At 35.6% G+C, this 19763-nt stretch overlaps 1 protein-coding gene across 4 annotated transcripts; it reads right to left on the bottom strand.

Moving 5' to 3' along the window:
* Window positions 1–505: 505 nt before the first annotated feature.
* On the bottom strand, window positions 506–15266 carry LOC120118502 (putative transcription elongation factor SPT5 homolog 1). 4 transcript variants are annotated; one of them, XM_039138532.1, is made up of 22 exons: window positions 15262–15266; window positions 7213–7582; window positions 5511–5749; window positions 5248–5394; window positions 5006–5164; window positions 4841–4924; window positions 4665–4735; window positions 4193–4550; window positions 3927–4082; window positions 3742–3839; window positions 3612–3660; window positions 3380–3532; window positions 3146–3289; window positions 2966–3059; window positions 2674–2835; window positions 2544–2592; window positions 2349–2443; window positions 2162–2261; window positions 2010–2064; window positions 1575–1905; window positions 1225–1322; window positions 506–749 (listed from the first exon to the last, which is right to left on the bottom strand). In XM_039138532.1, exons 2-22 carry the CDS (start codon window positions 7547–7549, stop codon window positions 510–512), a joined length of 3219 nt encoding a protein of 1072 aa, XP_038994463.1. In that variant the 5' UTR covers window positions 7550–7582; window positions 15262–15266; the 3' UTR covers window positions 506–509. The 4 variants fall into 4 exon arrangements, with proteins under 4 accessions (XP_038994463.1, XP_038994465.1, XP_038994466.1 ...); XM_039138534.1 differs by lacking the exon at window positions 15262–15266 and having other exon boundaries at window positions 1575–1715; window positions 1788–1905; window positions 7213–7632; XM_039138535.1 differs by lacking the exon at window positions 15262–15266 and having other exon boundaries at window positions 1575–1715; window positions 1788–1905; window positions 2162–2240; window positions 7213–7549.
* Window positions 15267–19763: the final 4497 nt, after the last annotated feature.

Here is a 19763-nt window from a genome sequence, read left to right as displayed (position 1 = left end):
AAGGAACAAAGAAAAGGGCCCCAAGGACCACTATTGCTATTGGAAAAAAGATGGAGACATGAGAACTAACAACAACATAAACAGTCCCATCTTTATAAAAAAGATCATTGCTTAGATGCAGTTGTACAAATTCCATTCCCAATGGCTCCTTTTGGATGTACCAAACTACCTCTAGTTGCATAAAGGAGTGACCTTGTTTGGCATTTTGGGTCAATTGGACATCTCACTATAACCATTCTGGACCGTTAACTGAGCCGAAAAAAAGAAAAAAGAAAAAGGAAACGGAGACTAAACTGCAGGTGACGCAACTCCATTTCCAAGGTTAGCAGTTGCCAAGGGATGCATGATCTATTCAGTAGATTCAATGTTCAAATTTTTGAGTGCATCATCTTTGTTTGGTGGGACCAATGGAACATCAGACATGAAAGCTTTCCTATATGCACGTAGAAAGATGGAGAAAAGCTACTACAACATGAATTCCAAACAAAATTTACTCAAAACCCACTTAATCAAAGTAATTTAGCTAGTGTAACTAAATCCAATATCTTGACATCAAGACTGTCATCTATCCTTACGATGCCATCTGTGCCATCTACACCGATTAACTTGCCAGTAAGACCGCGTAGTGACCCACCCATGATTTTGATCTTGTCCGATTTCTTTGGTGGTACAATTTCCATCTCACTAGGCAAGGCAATTATTGCATCACCGCTGCCACTTGACCCGAGGGCCACCTTACAAGAACCATCCTGTATCATGGATCATCAAGTGTCATACAAACTGATATTTTTACTGCTAAAAATGCTTCAACAAAAGTAAATTCCATCCAACAGTTCAGCCTAAACATGATTGCTAATATTTTCAGGTCATACCGATGTAAAATGTTAAGAACACCGGGCGTGGTCTGAAATGCAATATCTCATGAAACCTACGGATAAGTGTGCACCTTTGCACCATATATCAACTTGACATAATAATCATTAAGACAATTATCGATCAAGGCTATTTCAATTCTCAGCAACAAAGTGATGTTTGACTATACTATATCAACACGTATATGTATTCACCCCAAGCATATTCGATTTCCCCCCCTAAGTTTTCCATGGACTTGGAGAATCTTTGAAGGGTCATATCCCAATACCCATGTTTGGATATGCATCAGACATGAATGCTTAAAAGAAGAAAAAAGAGAAAATAACAATAAAATCTTGATAGAAGACATACAGGAAGAATCTCCTGTATAACTCCATGAGTCTCATCTCCAGATTTGTGCACATTGACCAAAATATCTGGCATGAACCATGGTCCTTCACTCTCAGGACCTGCAAAAGTCCGCATGTTATATTGAAAACATATTTAAGGTTTGCTTTGCTTTTATTTTCTATAACATTTAGAACTGTGACAGAGGAAATAAATTCAGATAAACTTCAGACTTGGCTAGCTCACCATTTTTCTATAGAATTAATGTTAATAATACGAGAAACTTCTTGAATCCCGTAAAAATCCACTAGCCAATGAAGCAATTAAAGATTGTATTGTTTTCTTAAAAAAGGGTGAAGGGACAGAAATAGCACCTATTACGGGAGACATAGCATCAAGACCAGTTCCTGGTGTCATTGGCTGCCCTCCAGGTGTACCCGGAATATAGGGTCCCAAGCTTGGTGTCATAGGCTGACCACTTGGAGTTGACGGCATATAAGGACTTGGAGCATTGGCTGCAACAAACATATAATATGAGTAACACAAAATGCAAATATTAAAATAGCAAAAGTAGGATAAAAAACAACCATAAGCTGAACTGCTATCTCTTGGTGTTCCAGCCTCGCTGTAACAACCGCCAGGAGTGCTAGCCCAACCTGAACCGGGAGTAGGTGCTTCATATGCCCTTGAAGAAGGACTTCCTGGCTGAAAAGAACAGCATTTACAGTTATTCTATGAAAAACTGAACAAATACAGTATGAAAAAATAGCTACATTGGTAATAGCACCCAATTGTGCAAGAATCCTGACCTGATACTGTGGACTAGTTCCCCAAGAGGCAGGGTTTCCTTCTTCCCAATTATCCCTATTTAGCAGTCAAGATAACAAAACAATCAGTCAAATCGAGACATGAAATAGAAATTGATGCGGGATACACCAGATTAATGGAATCTACTATTAACCTGGGTGGACTCATTGGTGCATAAGGATTCCAGGCCCTGTCACGCATAGGTGTTCTCATGCCATCATGTATAGGTGTTGCTGCAGAGGACATAAAACTAGCTAAATAATTATTATAATAAATAAAGTTATCAGCCATAAAGGAAGTCTCCACATCTAAAGCGCATGACACAAAAATAAAAAAAGTACCTCCAGGATCTCTCATAGGAGTCATGTATGGATGCAATGGAGTCCGTGAAGAGCGCATAGGTGTTTCACTTCCCATGCCATACCGGGATGTATCACTAATGAAACAAAAATTAACACACGACACCAGAGAGATATAGGAAGAGGGTTTTCATGGTCAAAAACAATAGGAGGAATTTCAAAGAAAATCAAACTTACCGGTGGGGTGTTGAAACAACAACATTATCAGATACAAAATTGCGATCAACTGCAGAAAGGAAGAAGTTGTATAAGCCAGAAAGATACTAAAATGAAGTATAAAACATTTAAAAATAAAACTTGAACTTGCCTGTAACAACCTTCATTTGAGACTCCAACTCAACTCGAACTGATGGTCCTTTAATATCTACAACACGTCCACGGTAACCCTTGTAAGGGCCCTGTCGAATCTTCACAGTAGTACCAACCAAAGCATCATGCCCTCCTCTTCCACCCCTGTGCCTTCCTCCAGCTGTTTCAAAAAGGGGCAGATGTTAATAACATCAGCCTTCTAATTAAAATTTTATGACTTGACAAAATATAACTCAATGAAACTCGATAACCATTAAATTTTTACAACCAAGGTACCATTAGAAACATACAATCAAATGGAGGACCTCCCCTAGAAAATCTCCTTGGTGAAGGTGGTAAGCGGGGTGGAGTCTTGAAGCTGCCAAATCTTGAGAAAGAATCACCCTAAGGGATTGAATCAAGAATGCTTGAGGATGATGTAAATCATAATGAATTAACCACAAAAAACAAAAAGGTAAAAAAAGACTTACATTTCTGTCCGCATTGGAACGTGATCCTCCCACAACACAACACGAACCAGCTTTAGCACATATAAAGCCAGCATGCTCGAGGTGGTGACGATCATACACAAACAAGATTCCTTTGTATATATGCTCTACAGGGCCTTGTTTCCCCTAATATGATGGGATGGGATATGACAGTTCGTAAACTATAAACCCAGAGAGTAATTTATGGGACAGTCCAAATTGGAATGAGAATCTTACTTTACAAGAACCCTCGAGGACCCTAACCACATCTTTCACAGAAACTGTGTTCCTATATTTGTCTTGCACATCAAATTTCTTCTCAAGCTTGCATTTGATTTCCCTTAATTTGACTAGAGATACCTCTGGTCTCTCTGGAACCCCCTTGAGAACCTGAAGGAAAATACAAGACTGAGATTATAATCAAAAGATGTGTACCAAAATCATCCCATATAGTAGGAGATTAGTTAACCTGAAATGCTTCCCTTTCTACACGTATAATTACACCAAAGCTATTGTTACTGCACCAACGGAACACATATGTCAGACACACATGTTAACTGAAGATGGTAAATCAAGTTCTTCAGCAAGAAACTACTTACTCTAGTAGCACAAGATCACGGAGCTCATACTCCCCAATTTGTGTAACTCCAGTAGTTACTTCAGAGCTCTCAACAACGTCATCAGCAAAAACACGAATCTGATAAAACAAATGCCAATTTTCTTTTCCATTAAGGTAACCCTAAGATTAGGACCAGAACCAGACTCAAAAAGTTGCATGACTCACATGTTCTTTGGTTGTATCAGATAAAATGATGAGCACATGCTGCTCAACCTTGATAACCATACCAGTTGCACCTTCCTTTGTCCCAGCCACAACCTTCACATGATTCCCAGGCTCAAAGTACTTACAAAGCTCTTTTTCATTAACAGCGAGAGTTTTCTGCAAAACATCACCAAAGGTTAAGTATGTCCTGGGGTTAAGGGAACTTACATGTAAACCAGTGACCAAAGACTTGATTCAGAGAACACCAATATCAACTGAATTCTTACAGGAAGGCCTTTCATTTCTGGTCTGATGTGGACATTCTCTTCCTCAACCTTTTCAACCCATCCTTTTAAACTTTTCAGATCTCCCTTGACAACAATAACAGCATCACCCTTCATGAAATGGCCTTTCTTCCTATTGGCAAACAAAGTTGACAAACCAGCCATTTCACCACCTTCTTTCACACTAGGTGACCGAAATTTTTCCAGTTCATCAAAAGTTGGTTTTATGTTCTGAGCACTAATTGACTTCATTGACACTGTTTTGTACAAGAACCCATGTTTGAACATCATGGCACCAATATAGTCAAAGTAATCACCAGTCAGTGGATCTCGCCTGTGCTCCACACGAATATGAAGTTCCCTAAGGGAAAAATAACAAACAAAAAAGAATATTGAGGATCATGAATTAAATTATTATGAAACAATAAAAAAGGTGGTAGATTTCCCACCAGAGATTGACATCATTTAAGACTACCTAGCTTCATCAACATTCATTAAACGAGGAGGAGGGACAAAAGCCTTCTTCTTTGGAACTTCTCTTCCTTCCTGTATAAAATAGTAGAAGGGTAAATCAAGCACAACAGAACCCGAAAAGAGAGATAAACAGTTAGTACTAAATCTGTTTTTTCATAAATGAAATCCACTTCATACCAATTTATTTGCAAGGGCTTGTAAGTCAATCCTAGGGATCAGTTTCACAGTGACTCTTTGACGTATGTCATCCACATCAACAACCTGCAAAATGGAAAATGATAAGATCAGAGATAAATTCTGTAAGAGAATAATTCATTGAACTAGCAAGAACAAAAAACATACTTGAGCAAGATCACCCTTATATGTCCCAATCTTCATTCTAACCCAGGTATCTCTTGAAAGATCTATTCCTTTGCTTTCAACTGATAAAACATCAGTCATTTCCCTTATTGGAACAAGCATAATCTTCGCTCCGAAAATATTGCGTTGACCTTTGATAGCCTGAGGCAGATCAGAATTGATCAACAGATATCTAAAGCTAAGCCACTCATAAAAATAAGACAAAAGCAGTAATTATCACATACCTCCCTCACATGAGCTTCCTTGTCTGCTTCGATATAAATATAATTTTTCAGGTGATCAAGGGCAATAACAGACCTGATTTGCAAATCAGATCCTCTATCAATGTATTTCTGCATGAGGCAAACTGCTGTCTCTCGTTCACGACCAATCTATCATTAATAAACATGACCCTAGTCAACTTGCGTGCAAAATGTCCAAATAATCATAAACCGTTTCTATCCAAAAATGATATTCCAAAAAGGGTGATGAAGAAATCGATACATACTGCACATTTCACCATCCATAACTTTGGATCTCTTACTGATGGCAAAAGTGCTTGCTGTTCCACATCAGTAGTCTCCTCATCATATTCTGCATGACTTGATCTTGCATACCTAGCTTGAATGCTTCTCTCAAGAGCTTCAACGTCTTCTTGTTCATCCTCCCGAAGAGGTAATGGGCGACGATGCATCCTTCTACCAATGTCTTCATCAGGTATATCAGCTCCATTTTCAACTATGAAGCCTGCATGAATAGAAGATTGAACAAAGATCGCCATACTCAGATATCCATCAAAACATTCCACACTAGTTATAAGTGAAATAGCTTGCTAGGGGAATACCATAAAGGTTAGCAACTATGAAGCTTGCTAAAAGATTGAAAAAAGATCATCATACTTGGATATCCTTAGTCTTTTAGGATACCAACAGTGAGATTCACATTCAATATATCATTTTTATCCAATTATAGCTATTACATGAACTAAAAAACAATAGATTTAGGAAAATTTGATAAATATGGAAATCAAAAGATGCACAAAAATCTAAGGAGCTTAAAAAAGGACTAAGATAAACTTTGAAATAGAGGGGATGCACCTAATACTTCAGATCAAGTAATTTAATTTAAAACGATAATTTCATAGTTGTCTAGAGTGTCATTTGTCATCTGCAAAGTATACCAAAACAGGTATAAATGCTAGTATGCTACATAACTGTAACACAAAAGTGAATCAAGAACTATGCAGAATGAACTTTTACTGACATGTCTAGCATACAAGTAATTGTTAGTTCAATGTCACGGAGGAGGAATTTTTCACAGAAAATTTTGGAACGGAAAACAATAGGAAAACTAGAAGCTAGTTGAGATTTTAATAAATTTGAAGATAGAAAATTTTCATTAGTCATATAGTTAACCATAGTTCAATGTAATGGAGGGGAGTTTCTAGTGGGAAAATTTCAATAAAAAATTCAAAATTGGAACTTTAAGAATCAAATAATTATAACAGTAGAAAGCACGGATGTTACTCCTGTTGTTTGAAAACGCAATGGCTCCAACTAAATGAAATCCCTTTATTTAAACAAAATTTGCAGGTACATAAACATTTCAAGAAATTTCAAAAGTGAGCCAAAATTCCTTTCTGATATAAAACTCAGAGAAAGAAAATCAAACACATCAAAACAAAATGCAAACATTTATTGACATTCAAAACCATTACAATATCAGAAACTAATGCTGCATCATTATATGTCATCAATAACAATTTTCACTTTGATATATTTAATACTTAGCAACATTCAATCAACATTTCCTAAAAACGATCACAAATTTGCCAGCAGTTACTGCATATATGCCAATTACATAACTGGAATGCAAACTATGATATGTTTGAGGGGAAGAAACAGAAAAAAGCTACCTCGATCTTCATTTTCAAAAGATTAAGCGATGCTAGCATCAGGATCAAGTTAAAAGAGATTTTCATTAAACGGTATATAATTGCAACCACCAAAAAATACTATATTGAACCAGCGTCGGCTTTGAAGTGAAACTAATTTTCAAATAGAAACCGATTTTGATTTATCCCAACATATCATCTATTAAAGAACATGAATAATCAGTTTTTTCCCTAGTCCATGCCATTAACAATTTCACTCCCGACTATTAGAACTGCTCAGCCATAACTAAAACAGAAGTAACGCAGAGGAAATTACCATCTTCCCCTTCATCCTCTTCCTCTTCGTCGTCGCTATCAACTTGTGCTTCGAGGTCAAAAAACTGAGACCCATCACGAGGAGTCTTGTGTCGTTTCCCGCGGCCACCACCACCGCCATAAACCTCATCGTCATCGTCTTCATATTCCTCGTCGTCCTCCTCCGGCAAATCGTCGATGAAATCAGATCTCCCGCGCTTCTTACTCGAACCTTCACGGCCTCTCCCTACGTCTTCATCGACGTCGTAATCCTCATCGTCCAATAACTGTTCTTCCTCATCTTCATATTCTTCCTCTTCAACGTCATCGTCTTCTTCATCGTCGAATCGTCTCGCCATCGTAGCAACTATATCGAGGGCTCTGAGTTTTTTCTATGTAATGGATATATTCTTGGACTTCTATTTCTTTTTCTTTTTCCTTCTACCCTTTTAATAGAAAATTAAACCCTATATATGGAAAGGAAAGATTACATTTTTTTATTTATTAAATAAATAGTCAGATTTTTTTCTACCGAATTCATTTACTATGGGCCGAGTGGACTTCACTTGTGCCGACTCTAATCTTTGCTAATTCCACTATAACGAGTTTTTATGTTAGAGTTCGATTTGATCTATTATTAGGCAGCGATAATATCCATCCCAGCATGCATTTCTTGAAAAAGGTCAATAACTCACTATAAATTGTAGGGTAAACTATAAACTATACCAAACACCACCTAATTATAGCTCATTTTCATTTTGATTATTATTTTTTAATTCTTCTCAATCAGACCATTCAACTATTTAAATACATTCAATCAGGTCACATGTTAAAATTTAACAAAAGTGCTCACGTAGCATTTGCAAGGCATTAAATTGGGAGAGTGTGAGATTCAAACATGGGAGCTAAAGGTCTCACTCAATCACTAGACCAAGCAAACTTTTATGTCTAAAGTAGACTACATATGATATATATCTTATATACTAGTCTAAACTTAAATTCTTAGTATTTTATATTACATCTTAACTTAAATTCACATATTATATTAAATTAAATTAAATTAAATTAAATTAACATCTTAACATTAAAAATATATATTTTATTTTTATCTTAATTTTAAAATGTTATAAGAATAAAATATATTTTATTTTTATCTTAAATTTTAAAATATATTTTATTTTTATCTCAATTTCAAAATATTATAAGATTAAAAAATAAATATTTAAGTTAAAGTAAGAATAAATTATATTTTTAAGTTAAATTAAATTTAAGATAAAAATAAAATATATTTTATTTAAGTTAAATCAAAATTAAGATAAAAATAGTCACTCGCTTCTTTCTCATCTCTTTTCTTTGTTTTTCTTCTTTACAACTTGTGTCAATTTTATTGATCAGTCTAACTTTTTCTTCTTTAATTTTGTTTAACTAGCGACGGTACTGGTTTTAATGTTGGTTGTCGTCCGTCGGTTATCTTTTTTTCTTTTCTTTTTTAAATTTTTTTAATAAGAATAATTATGTCTTTGTGGCATGTTCTCTGCCTTTATGACACATTTATCTCTATTTTTGTGGCATATTTTTCTTTGCCATTTGGTAGCTTATAGTTTGTTGCAGTTGTTTTTGTTTATCTTTTTTCTCAGGGTTAGATTTGATATTGCCATGACTAATCAATATGACACTTATTTGTTATCATGATTATCTTCCCTGCTTTGGACCCTCGATAGATTTGGATACGTGTTTTGGATTTGTGGATAGTTTTCTCATGTCACTTGACTCTGATTTGCAATCTGGCAGTGGTCTTTCAGTAGCTTCATCCTCTTTTGTGATTCGTTTACCGATGCAGTCAGATTTGTTTGTATCTTTATTTTATTCAAGTTTTTTTGTTATGTTTTTAAACATTTTCCTTCTTTGGTCCTTATGTGATCTAGGTGACTAGTTTTTGTCTAAATAGTAAATCTTTATTCTTATTTTCGATATTTTCTATTTTAAATGAAACTAGTGCATTTCTATTAAAAAAATTAAGATAAAAAATATATTTTATTTAAGTTAAATCAAAATTAAGATAAAAATAAAATATATTTTAAAATTTAAGATAAAAATAAAATATATTTTATTCTTATAATATTTTAAAATTAAGATGAAAATAAAATATGTATTTTTAATATTAAGATGTTAATTTAATTTAATATAATATGTGAATTTAAGTTAAGATGTATTATAAAATACTAAGAATTTAATTTTAGACTAGTATACAAGATATATACCATATGTAATCTACTTTAGACATAAAAGTTTGCTTGGCCCAATGGTTGAGAGAGAGCTTTAGCTCCCATGTTTCGATCGAATCCCACACTCTCCCAATTTAAAGCCTTAAATTTTCTTTCCATTATGTCACCATCTGATTGATGGAAAATAAATATAATAAATTAAAATAGATTAAATCCTCTAATTAGGTGACCACACATATCGTGATATTTGGTATTAGTGATATGTGGCATGATCTGATTCAAAGATTAAATTTATTTGAATTTATTAAAATTATGATTAAATTAAGAGAATATATAAGTAACAGTAACCAAATGTGTAATTATATCAATTTTACTAACTACCACGTCATCACTTCCGTTAAATGTTAACGACAAATAGCCTGATTGAATGCATTTAAATAGTTGAGTGATCTGATTGAGAAGAATTAAAAAATTATGGTTAAAATGGAAATGAGTTATAGTTGGGTGGTGTTTGGTATAGTTTACCCTATATTTTATTCTACGGTCATTGATGGACTTAGGAGTGATACAATACTGAAAATTTTAAATCTTCATATAATTTAAATGATTTTTTATTTTTATTTATTTATGATCTAATTTTATATTTTTAAAATTCTATAATTCTTACATAAAATATTATGTTTTGTATATTATCATGGGATGAAGGTAAGCAGTCGTCATATAAAAAATGGTCAAATAAATTAAATTAAAAAACTTTTAAACTGAATTAATAGATGATTTGGTAAGTTTTAGAAAGTGTGGTAAAAAATATTAATGAAAATCGTCTCTGAAAAGGAAACGTATCTTGAAATAAGAAAGCAGTTTGGCGCCTATGCAGGTCGAGACCTCACCTGTCACCATGGTGACAGAGACGGCAAAAAGAATGTGGGGGAAAAGGGAAAAACCAATAAACGTAAGAGACCTGTAATACTCTGAAATCTAGGTTAGTAGTTTGGGTTAATCCGAAACCTTTAAGTTAAGCCAATTAGATCTCCTGAGATAGTTGAACCAAGTTATATAAGTGTTGGGCCTAAGGTAGGCCCAAGAGTTAAAGCTAAGAGATAGTTTTAAAGTGAGTTAATAGGTGAAGGATCTAAAGTGTAGTTTACCCATTTTGTTGAAGCTAAAAACTTTCCCCCCTCTTTTGATATCATTTTAGGTAACCAAACTCCTCATAATATCTTACCCACTCTTATTCTTCTTCATTCCATTAGTTTTCATTTCTTCTTCCTTTCAAGAGTTAAGTTTCAAGCATTCCAATCTTAGATTATTTAGACAAGGTAAGAATGTTTCTCTCCGTCCTTCAAGCTTTGTTTCAAGCTCCATTTTGTGAGTTTTAGAATTTGTTTTCAAAATGAGATTTTGGGAGTTTGAAAGGAACCTAGAGATTTAAGCTTGTTTTGAGTAATATTAAGTAGTATATAGTGTTTTAACTTAGTTTTCAAGTCAAAGACAAGTTAGTAACCCCTAATTTTGTTTTGATTAGTCAATGAGGTGGGGTGAAGTTCTAAAGAAAATGATAAAGGTAAGGTGACTCTTAGTTTATGGAGATTTTAGCAACCAAGGAGGCCAGGTAACACACTATCAACTCTTTCATACTCCTAGTGATAATTAGAAATGGGTTCTAGCTTGAGAGTAAGTTATGAAGCTTAATGTTATATGTTAATGGTATATTACATGATTTATGTTATAAACATGATATAAAAGCCTTATTTATGCTTCTTGTAATCACATAAAACTTTAAAGAATGTTTGGGGACCTCACTAGGGTCTTTGGGATTGAAATATAACATTTTTGTATGTGTTTTATGACTTATGTAGGTAGAGTATCGAGACTATAGGGATAATATCGATACTTGTTATTTGTGTTGGGCAAATTCGTGAGTCTCTAGGCAAGAGTATCGAAACTTTGGGTTATAGTTTTGAAACTTTGTCCACGAATTGTGACTACTAAATATGATCGCAAAAATATGTGCAAGTATACACAATCGAACAAGTAATACAGTGATGAGTGAGTATCGTATCCACAGGGATTGGAGGAAATTTATAAGCTCAATCACAACAATTTACTATTTCACCTAAGTATAGTTAGTGATGTTATATACAATTGAGAATGTTATGGCAAAATGAAATAGATATTGGTGGGGATGGAATGATGGTGCAATGGAATATGGAAATAAATGGAAATGTCGTGGCAAATTAACTTGTGTTTAGTGCAATCAAATGAAAATGTAAAGGCAAAACTAAATGTAAACACTGGATTTGTTTATAAGTACTTTAGACTCTTCACACAACAAGCTAATACGGGAATGAATGATAGGAGTCACTTAGGAAACTTAAGTTTACTTCTCAGGATGATCTTACTTCTATACCTTACTTGTCCGACAGAGTTTACTAAGGGTGACTTACGCTATCTCTAGTCAATGGACTCGACAGGTTCAAGATACCATGGCAAAACCTATTGGTGTTAGCAAGTGCAGGGATTCTATTGGTTTAGATAATAGAATATGTCACAACAATACCACTTAGCGGCAACACTAGCCTTTAACCTCTCGATTGAGCACTACTCTTTTTAGTCGATTGAAATCCTAGCCTTATGTCTAATGTTGGATTAGGCCGAGTTACTATCTAGAACCCCTTGTTTATGTGGATCTTCCCTAGTTTCTCTCGACACTAAACAGTCTCCTAAGGAATGGCTACTCTCATAGCTCCTACAACCTTAAGGCATTAAACATCATAAACAAAAACAAATAACAACATACAAAAATAACCATCAATTAAAATAAAACTTAAATATCCATAAGGAACTCCCACCAAATAAGACTAGTTCATGGTAGGGTTCGAATATTCCAAGCAACAAGGCATGAAATAAATCCATTCCATACAACACAAATGAGATAAAAGAGAGCAAACATCAAAGAGAATGAGGAAAAGCCTTCGACGTGCACTACCGGAGCTCCCATCGGCCACCACAAACTGCCCCAACTTGCTAGCTTCTCTCGGACGCATAGCTTGCCACTCCCTCTAGCTTGATAATGGAGGAATGCCACGATAAAGATGATTGACGGAAAAATGAGAGACCTTTTTCTCTCTGAATTTAAAATCTAGCCGGCGTATGTAAAGTCTCTTTCTTTTAGTGGCTTCATCTCTATTTATAGGGGGAATAAACCTAGGAATTTATGTTATCTTAGGATACCCCGATCAGGTTCCTTTCACAATAAGGGGTGAGTAACTGTGATAGTGGTCCCCTCCAAGGTAGCTGGGCGTGGTCCCCTCCTGGGCAGCTTGCAGCTGGGCGTGGTCGTGACAGAATCAGACGACCTAGGAGGCAGATGTCTCCTCTTGGGTGACTGGCGATTTAGGGCACGTTAAGATAAGGACAATTGGCTTATAAAAATATCATCTTTCATATTTTTCACTTCCAAAATACCGTCCAATTTGGCATTTACATTCTGCTCAGCAGTCTCATCATGTCACGACAATTCCCTTTTGCTTATCCTTGCTCTCAAATCCTGCACATCATCAAACAAAACACCTTCCTCATAACGCAACACCGTTACAAAATAAAATGTCTTGACAAAATATATTTCCACCACATGCAACTATATGCTCCTAAATGCATCTATATGATCATATATGTGCTCTTAGACAATCAATAACTTAAGTGAAAAGGCCCTAAATATGGCCTTTTCGCGGAGTTATCACACCCCCAAACTTAAGCCATTATTTTTCCTCAAGCAATGGATAATATTAAGCAAAATAAAAATACTATGGCAAGTTCAGGTTTAAGCTAGTTATATGGGATATAATTTCAGCCCTCAGTACAGTTGGCTTCAACACACTAGACTAGTTTGAGAAATCAAGTATTGTCCCCTAGGGCAAGATCATTTGTGTGTGTGTGTGTGTGATTATATCAAGTCCATGCTTAACACATCTAGAAAATTTATAAGCAAGCTCTGTAACATCCTCCATACTGGGTTAGTGATTAAATTATCAGATTTAAAAATTCAGTGACCAAATTGGATAAATTGAAAAGTTCAAAGAATTAATTGAAATGTTTTGTGTAGAATCAATTAACAAAGACGGAGGAACTTAAGGGGTAAATGAGTCTTTTAATAAGGGAAATAATTAAATATTAGTTGAGGATATTTTATATCCACGTGGAAGCTATTGGAGAGAATTAAAGTTTCCAAACTTCTCTTCTTCTTCATTCTTCTTCTCCATCGTGAAGCCAATCAAAAGGTGAGTTTTCTTGTTAATCAAATTCTTGATGAATTTAAGGTTGCTTATTGATCATTAGATGATAACTAAGCTTAAGGAAAGCTTAGGTTATCTTAAAATCAAAAGATGATGGAGTTAGGAAGGATTAAAGAAAGGAAGTAGAAAAGTGAAATCTTGGAATAGAGTTCATAATAAGAATTAGAAGTGAGATTTGACTTTTCATCAAGCTAATTAAGGAATGTGAAGTGTTAGAATTAAAATTAGAACATGTTGGAAATTGAGTGAGATTCTTAAATTCCATATGGAGGATTAGATTTCTAAGTTTTATAAGTATTGAATAGATAATAATTAGTTTAAGTAAGTGTATGCAAGTTAGGGATATAAAAGGAGGTGAATTATGAAGTGTTGAGAGGATTATAAAGAGATTTTCGTGCTCAAAATAACATTTCTGGGCTATGTGCATCAATGCACATTCAATGTGTACCGATGCATCAAGGATAAATCCCAGAAATTGTTCAAGGTGTATCGATGCACATGAAGTGCATCGATGCACTAATTTAAAATAAAAACATCGAATGCCATGTATCGATGCACAAGTAGTGCAACGATGCACCCCCTTAAATACAAACATCGAATAGGATTTATGTATCGATGCATAGATAGTGCATCGATGCACCCGTCAAGGGATGCATAGATACATGGTGTAGTGCATAGATGCATACCTTCATTAAAAGATGAAAATGAAATTTCTTTTAGCCCAAAAAATGATAGTTTAGAATATATTAATTAGTATATTGATAAGTATCAATGAATTACTATGTAGATACAGAGCCTAAACAAGTTCTAGAACAATTGCCTAGTAAGATCGATCGAGGAAAAAATAAGAAAATATAGGTGAGTGCATATACATAACATGATTATAATGATATAATTAGTTCTAGGCTTGTGAGAAGTCTAGATTCAATACATTGATGCATGATTCATTTCATATTGTGAAGCATTATATGAATTCATATTATGTGCATTGTGCAGCATGTTTTAAATGAATATATATGCAAAGTTATATGAGCAATGTGATGAAGGTAAGGAAATGATATGTCTATGTGATATATATTATGTAATTTGGGAAAAGCTCATGTTATGTAGATGAGAACTATACGTATAATTGGCATGCCAAGAGTAGAGGGTCTACGTAGTCCTTCGGGATATATATGTATTCTTTGGAACATGTGTGAGGTCTTTTGAGACACATACTTGATCCTTGGCATATGTATATGATTCTTAAGGAATTATCTACTTAGGGACAATCTTATATGGCACTACGGTGCAATTCTACGCGGCACTTCGGTGTAATTCTACGTGGCACTTTGGTGCATTTGTACGAGCTGTAGTGACAGCATAGTGCACAACCTCACAGTACTCACATATCTTAGGTTCTCAGTATGGTATCATGGGCCAATAATCTTATTAATACGAATTCATGAATGTTAATATATTATGCTTACAGGTACGGATCATGGTGATATAAACTGCATGGTTAAGTATTTGATTTCATCTCATTCCATTTTATTATGGCATTTCCACTACATTTCTTTGTTGTCATTATTATTATATTGCCTCACTAAATCGATGACTTAACGTGTGAGTGTTTCACACGTAGGATCGGAGAAAGTAAACGAGACAGGTTAAGCAGCTGGACAACACTACTCTTGCAACCATCAGATCAGAGGCAACTTAATCAGTAGGTCCTTTTGTTATGTAAATTAATGTTGGCATGTAATCAAAGGGTCAAGTTGTGTATGCTCTGAGTATTTTGATAAACTTTATTAACATATGTATATTATTATATGTTAATAATATAAGTTCAAATGTTTTATCATTTTTTTAAGAGTATTGTTTTGTTTAGTCAATGTGACATCTTGGACTCATATCCGGGTCGGGTATGGGTTGAGGGTGTTACATTTAATGGTATCAAAGCTATAGTTTAGCCGATTCTAGGCATAAACCAGAGTCTTTAAATGGAATACATGCCAACAAATAGTGAGAACTTCTAATCTGGTATAGTATGAGTATGATGTCTTGCTAATAGAACAATATGTTTATTTTATCAGATGTCCAGACATAATAGCTCCCGAAGTGAAGCGAGAGAAGATAGGCCTGCTGAAAGTAGTAATTCACCTGCCCTGGCCAGGCAAGGTGAAGGACATGCATATCAGGGAGTGCCTGTATAAGACCAAGACACTTTCTTCAGGACATTGGACGCTATTCTGACGCGTCTTCAACCTCCTGTCCCATCAATTCAAAGAATGAATCTAGCAAAAGTGTTGAGAAGTTTGGGAGCTCCCGAATTTAAGGGAGAATCTGATGAAGGTCCGGTTGCGGCGGATCTTTGGTTAAATGATTTGAAAATCATGTTAGATGGTCTCCACTACTCTAAAGTGGAGAAGTTAGATGGAGTTATCTCGTTACTGAGGGGTCAGGTGAGAATATGGTGGACGAACGTCATCATGACGATGTACAGTGATCAGTTGACTTGGTCTTTATTCTTAAATGAATTTAAAAACAAGTACATTGGAGATCAATTTATTCGACAGATGAAGCAGGAGTTTATGAACTTGAAACAGATGAATCGTTTCATATATGAGTATGAATACGAGTTTAACAAGATGAGTCAGTTTGCATCTGAGTTTGTGCCTACTGGAAAAGATACGTGTGAATGGTTTGTGGAGGGTTTACGCCCTAGATTGAAAGAGATGCTGATAGTATTGAATTTGTCCTCGTTCCAAGAGGTGATTAATCGTGCAAAGGCTCTTGAAAGGGCTCAGAATGAGAGATTCGGGGACTAAAGAGTTCAGACATCAAAGAGGACAGTTGCTTCTTCTAGCTCAACACCACCAAAAAGAGGAAGAGACTCAGGATTTCGATCACAAGTTAGATCAGAATCAGTTGCATCATCTGTTAGGGGAACAAGTCAGGCAAGGCCTAGACAGACACAGTCAGTTGGATCTGGTGCTGGGAGATCCAACCAGGGTCAAGAAAGACAGTGTCAGCATTATGGGAAAAACCATTTTGGGGCGTGTCAGATGGCTGCTGGGACTTGTTTCCGATACGGAAATGCTGGACATTTTATCCAGGATTGTTTATTGATGGTTGGTAAACCTGCACCATCGGAGAGAGTTGGTTCTGCCTCACAGAGAGGACGAGGAAGAGGTAGAGGAAGGAACCAATCTGAATCCTCTGCTCAACCTGAAGTTCGGTCAACCGCACGGGTATACAATTTAAAGACAAGTGAAGACCGTGATAACACTGATATTATAACAGCTACTTTTCAGCTGTATGATAAATTAGTATTGGTACTGATTGATCCGGTTCTAATTATTCTTACATTACAAGTAAGTTAGTAGAGAAATTGAGGATTCCCTTAGATGCTACGAGTAATGAGATTATAATAACTAATCCTTTAGGCCATAGTACTCGGGTGAACAAAGTCTGTAAGGGGTGTCCCATAAAGATTCAGGGAATTGAATTCCCTGCTAATCTGATGGAATTACCCTTTGACGAGTTTGAAGTGATTCTGGGAATGGATTGGTTGTTTCATTACTATGGGGATATTAATTGTAGATAAAAAAGGTAACCCTAAAAAGTCCATGAGGAACAGAAATAAGTGTGATCAGTGAAAGGTTTAATCCTCTAGCAAATGTAATATAATTAATGTCTGCTAAGAAGTTATTGCTACAAGGATGTCAAGGTTTTCTTGCAAATGTGATAGATACAAGAGCTAAAGAGAAAAGATTAGATGAGATTTCAATAGTTCGGGAATTCCCTGATGCTTTCCCTGCTGAGTTGCCAGGATTACCTCCAGATAGAGAGGTAGAATTTCAAATTGAAGTAATACCGGGAACAACTCCGATTGAAATGGCACCTTATCGGATGGCTCCGAAAGAATTTCAAGAGTTAAAGAATCAATTACAAGAGTTGTTAGAGAAGGGATTTATTCGACCAAGTGTGTCGCCTTGGGGAGCTCCGGTGTTATTTGTTAAGAAGAATGATAGGTCAATGCGTCTTTACATTGATTATCGACAGCTTAATAAGGTGACCATCAAGAATAAGTATCCCCTCTCGCTCATTGATGACTTGTTTGATCAGCTAAAAGGAGCTTCTGTATTTTCGAAGATCGATCTACGTTCGGGTTATCACCAATTAAAGATTCAAGAGAAAGATATTCCAAAGACGGCTTTCAGAACGAGATACGGTCACTATGAATTCATTGTAATGCCATTCGGAGTAACGAATGCACCTGCTGCTTTCATGGATCTCATGAATAGGATTTCCAGCCCTATTTGGACCAGTTTGTTGTTGTCTTTATTGATGACATATTGGTTTACTCGAAGTCCATTGCAGAGCATAGCGCACATTTGCGAATAGTTTTGCAAACTCTCAGAGATAAGAAGCTTTATGCCAAATTGTCCAAATGTGAATTTTGGTCAAATGAAGTAATTTTCTTGGGCATGTGATCTTTGCAGATGGGATTAAGGTGGACCCTCAGAAGGTAAAAGCTATAATGGACTGGGAAATTCCAAATAATGCATCCGAAGTTCGGAGTTTCCTTGGACTTACCGGTTATTATCGAAGATTCGTTAAGAATTTTTCAATGATAGTGCTGCCTTTAACGAAGCTGATGAGAAAGAATGTACCGTTTTTTTGGACTTCTGAATGTCAAGAAAGTTTTGAAGCTTTAAAGAGAATTCTGATAGAAACTCCTGTATTGGTTCAACTGGAATCTGACAAGAATTTTGTAGTATACAGTGACGCGTCCCACAATGGGTTGGGGTGTGTATTAATACAAGAAGGGAAGGTAGTAGCTTATGCATCAAGACAGTTGAAACCACATGAAAAGAATTACCCCACCCATGATTTAGAAATTGTTGCAGTGGTGTTCGCTCTCAAGATTTGGCGTCATTATCTGTATGGAGAACGATGTTACTTGTATACAGATTATAAGAGCTTGAAATACCTGATGACTCAAAAAGAGCTTAATTTGAGACAAAGGAGATGGGTTGAGTTTTTTAGAGATTATGATATAATAATTTATTATCATCCTGGAAAGGCTAACGTGGTAGCAGATGCTTTGAGTAGAAAAACGTTTGCAGCTTTACGAGCTATAGATGCAAGGTTATCTTTGACTGGAGACGGTGGTCTATGTGCAGAGTTAAAACTTAAACCATCATGGTTGCACCGAATAGGAGAATTACAAAGTCAAGATGAAATATGTTTGAAAAGAATAGAGCAAGTAAAGAATAAGGAAAGTAAGGATTTTGAGGTAAAGTCTAATGGGAAATTGTATTATAAAGAAAGAATTGTGATACCAGACGATGAAGAGTTGAAGAAAGATTTATTGACAGAGGCTCATTGCAGTCCATTGACAATGCACCCGGGTGGAACCAAGATGTATACGGATTTAAAAGATCGGTATTGGTGGCCAGGGATGAAACGAAGCATTACTGAATTTGTGTTCAAGTGCTTAACATGTCAGCAAGTCAAAGCCGAACATCAAGTTCCATCTGGATTATTACAAACATTTTCCATTCCACAATGGAAGTGGGAAAATGTAATGATGGATTTTGTTTCGGGGTTACCCCTGACTCCAAACAAAAGAGATTCAATCTGGGTAATTGTTGATCGATTGACCAAGTCAGCACATTTACTTCCTATCAGAACATATTTCGCCATGGAAAAGTATTCGGAACTGTATATTAGAGAAATTATTGGATTGCATAGAGTGTCTATTTCTATAATTTCTAATCGAGATCCTCGATTCACCTCGAGATTCTAGAAATCCTTGCATGGAGCGTTGGGGACTCACTTAAACTTTAGTACCGCCTTTCACCCTCAGACAGACGGACAATCAGAAAGAACAATTCAAATATTGGAAGATATGTTGCGAGCATGTGTCATTGAGTTTAAAGGGTCGTGGGAGAAATACTTACCACTGGCGGAGTTCGCTTACAACAATAGTTATCAATCCAGTATTAAAATTTCACCCTATGAGGCGTTATATGGGAGGAATTGTCGTACGCCATTAAACTGGT

The sequence above is a fragment of the Hibiscus syriacus genome, unplaced genomic scaffold (assembly GCF_006381635.1).
Source record: "Hibiscus syriacus cultivar Baekdansim isolate YM2019G1 unplaced genomic scaffold, ASM638163v2 tig00110328_pilon, whole genome shotgun sequence".
Taxonomy (NCBI): domain Eukaryota; kingdom Viridiplantae; phylum Streptophyta; class Magnoliopsida; order Malvales; family Malvaceae; genus Hibiscus; species Hibiscus syriacus.
The sequence above is the reverse complement of the archived record's forward strand: the minus strand, read 5'-3'. Positions and strand labels throughout refer to the sequence as shown.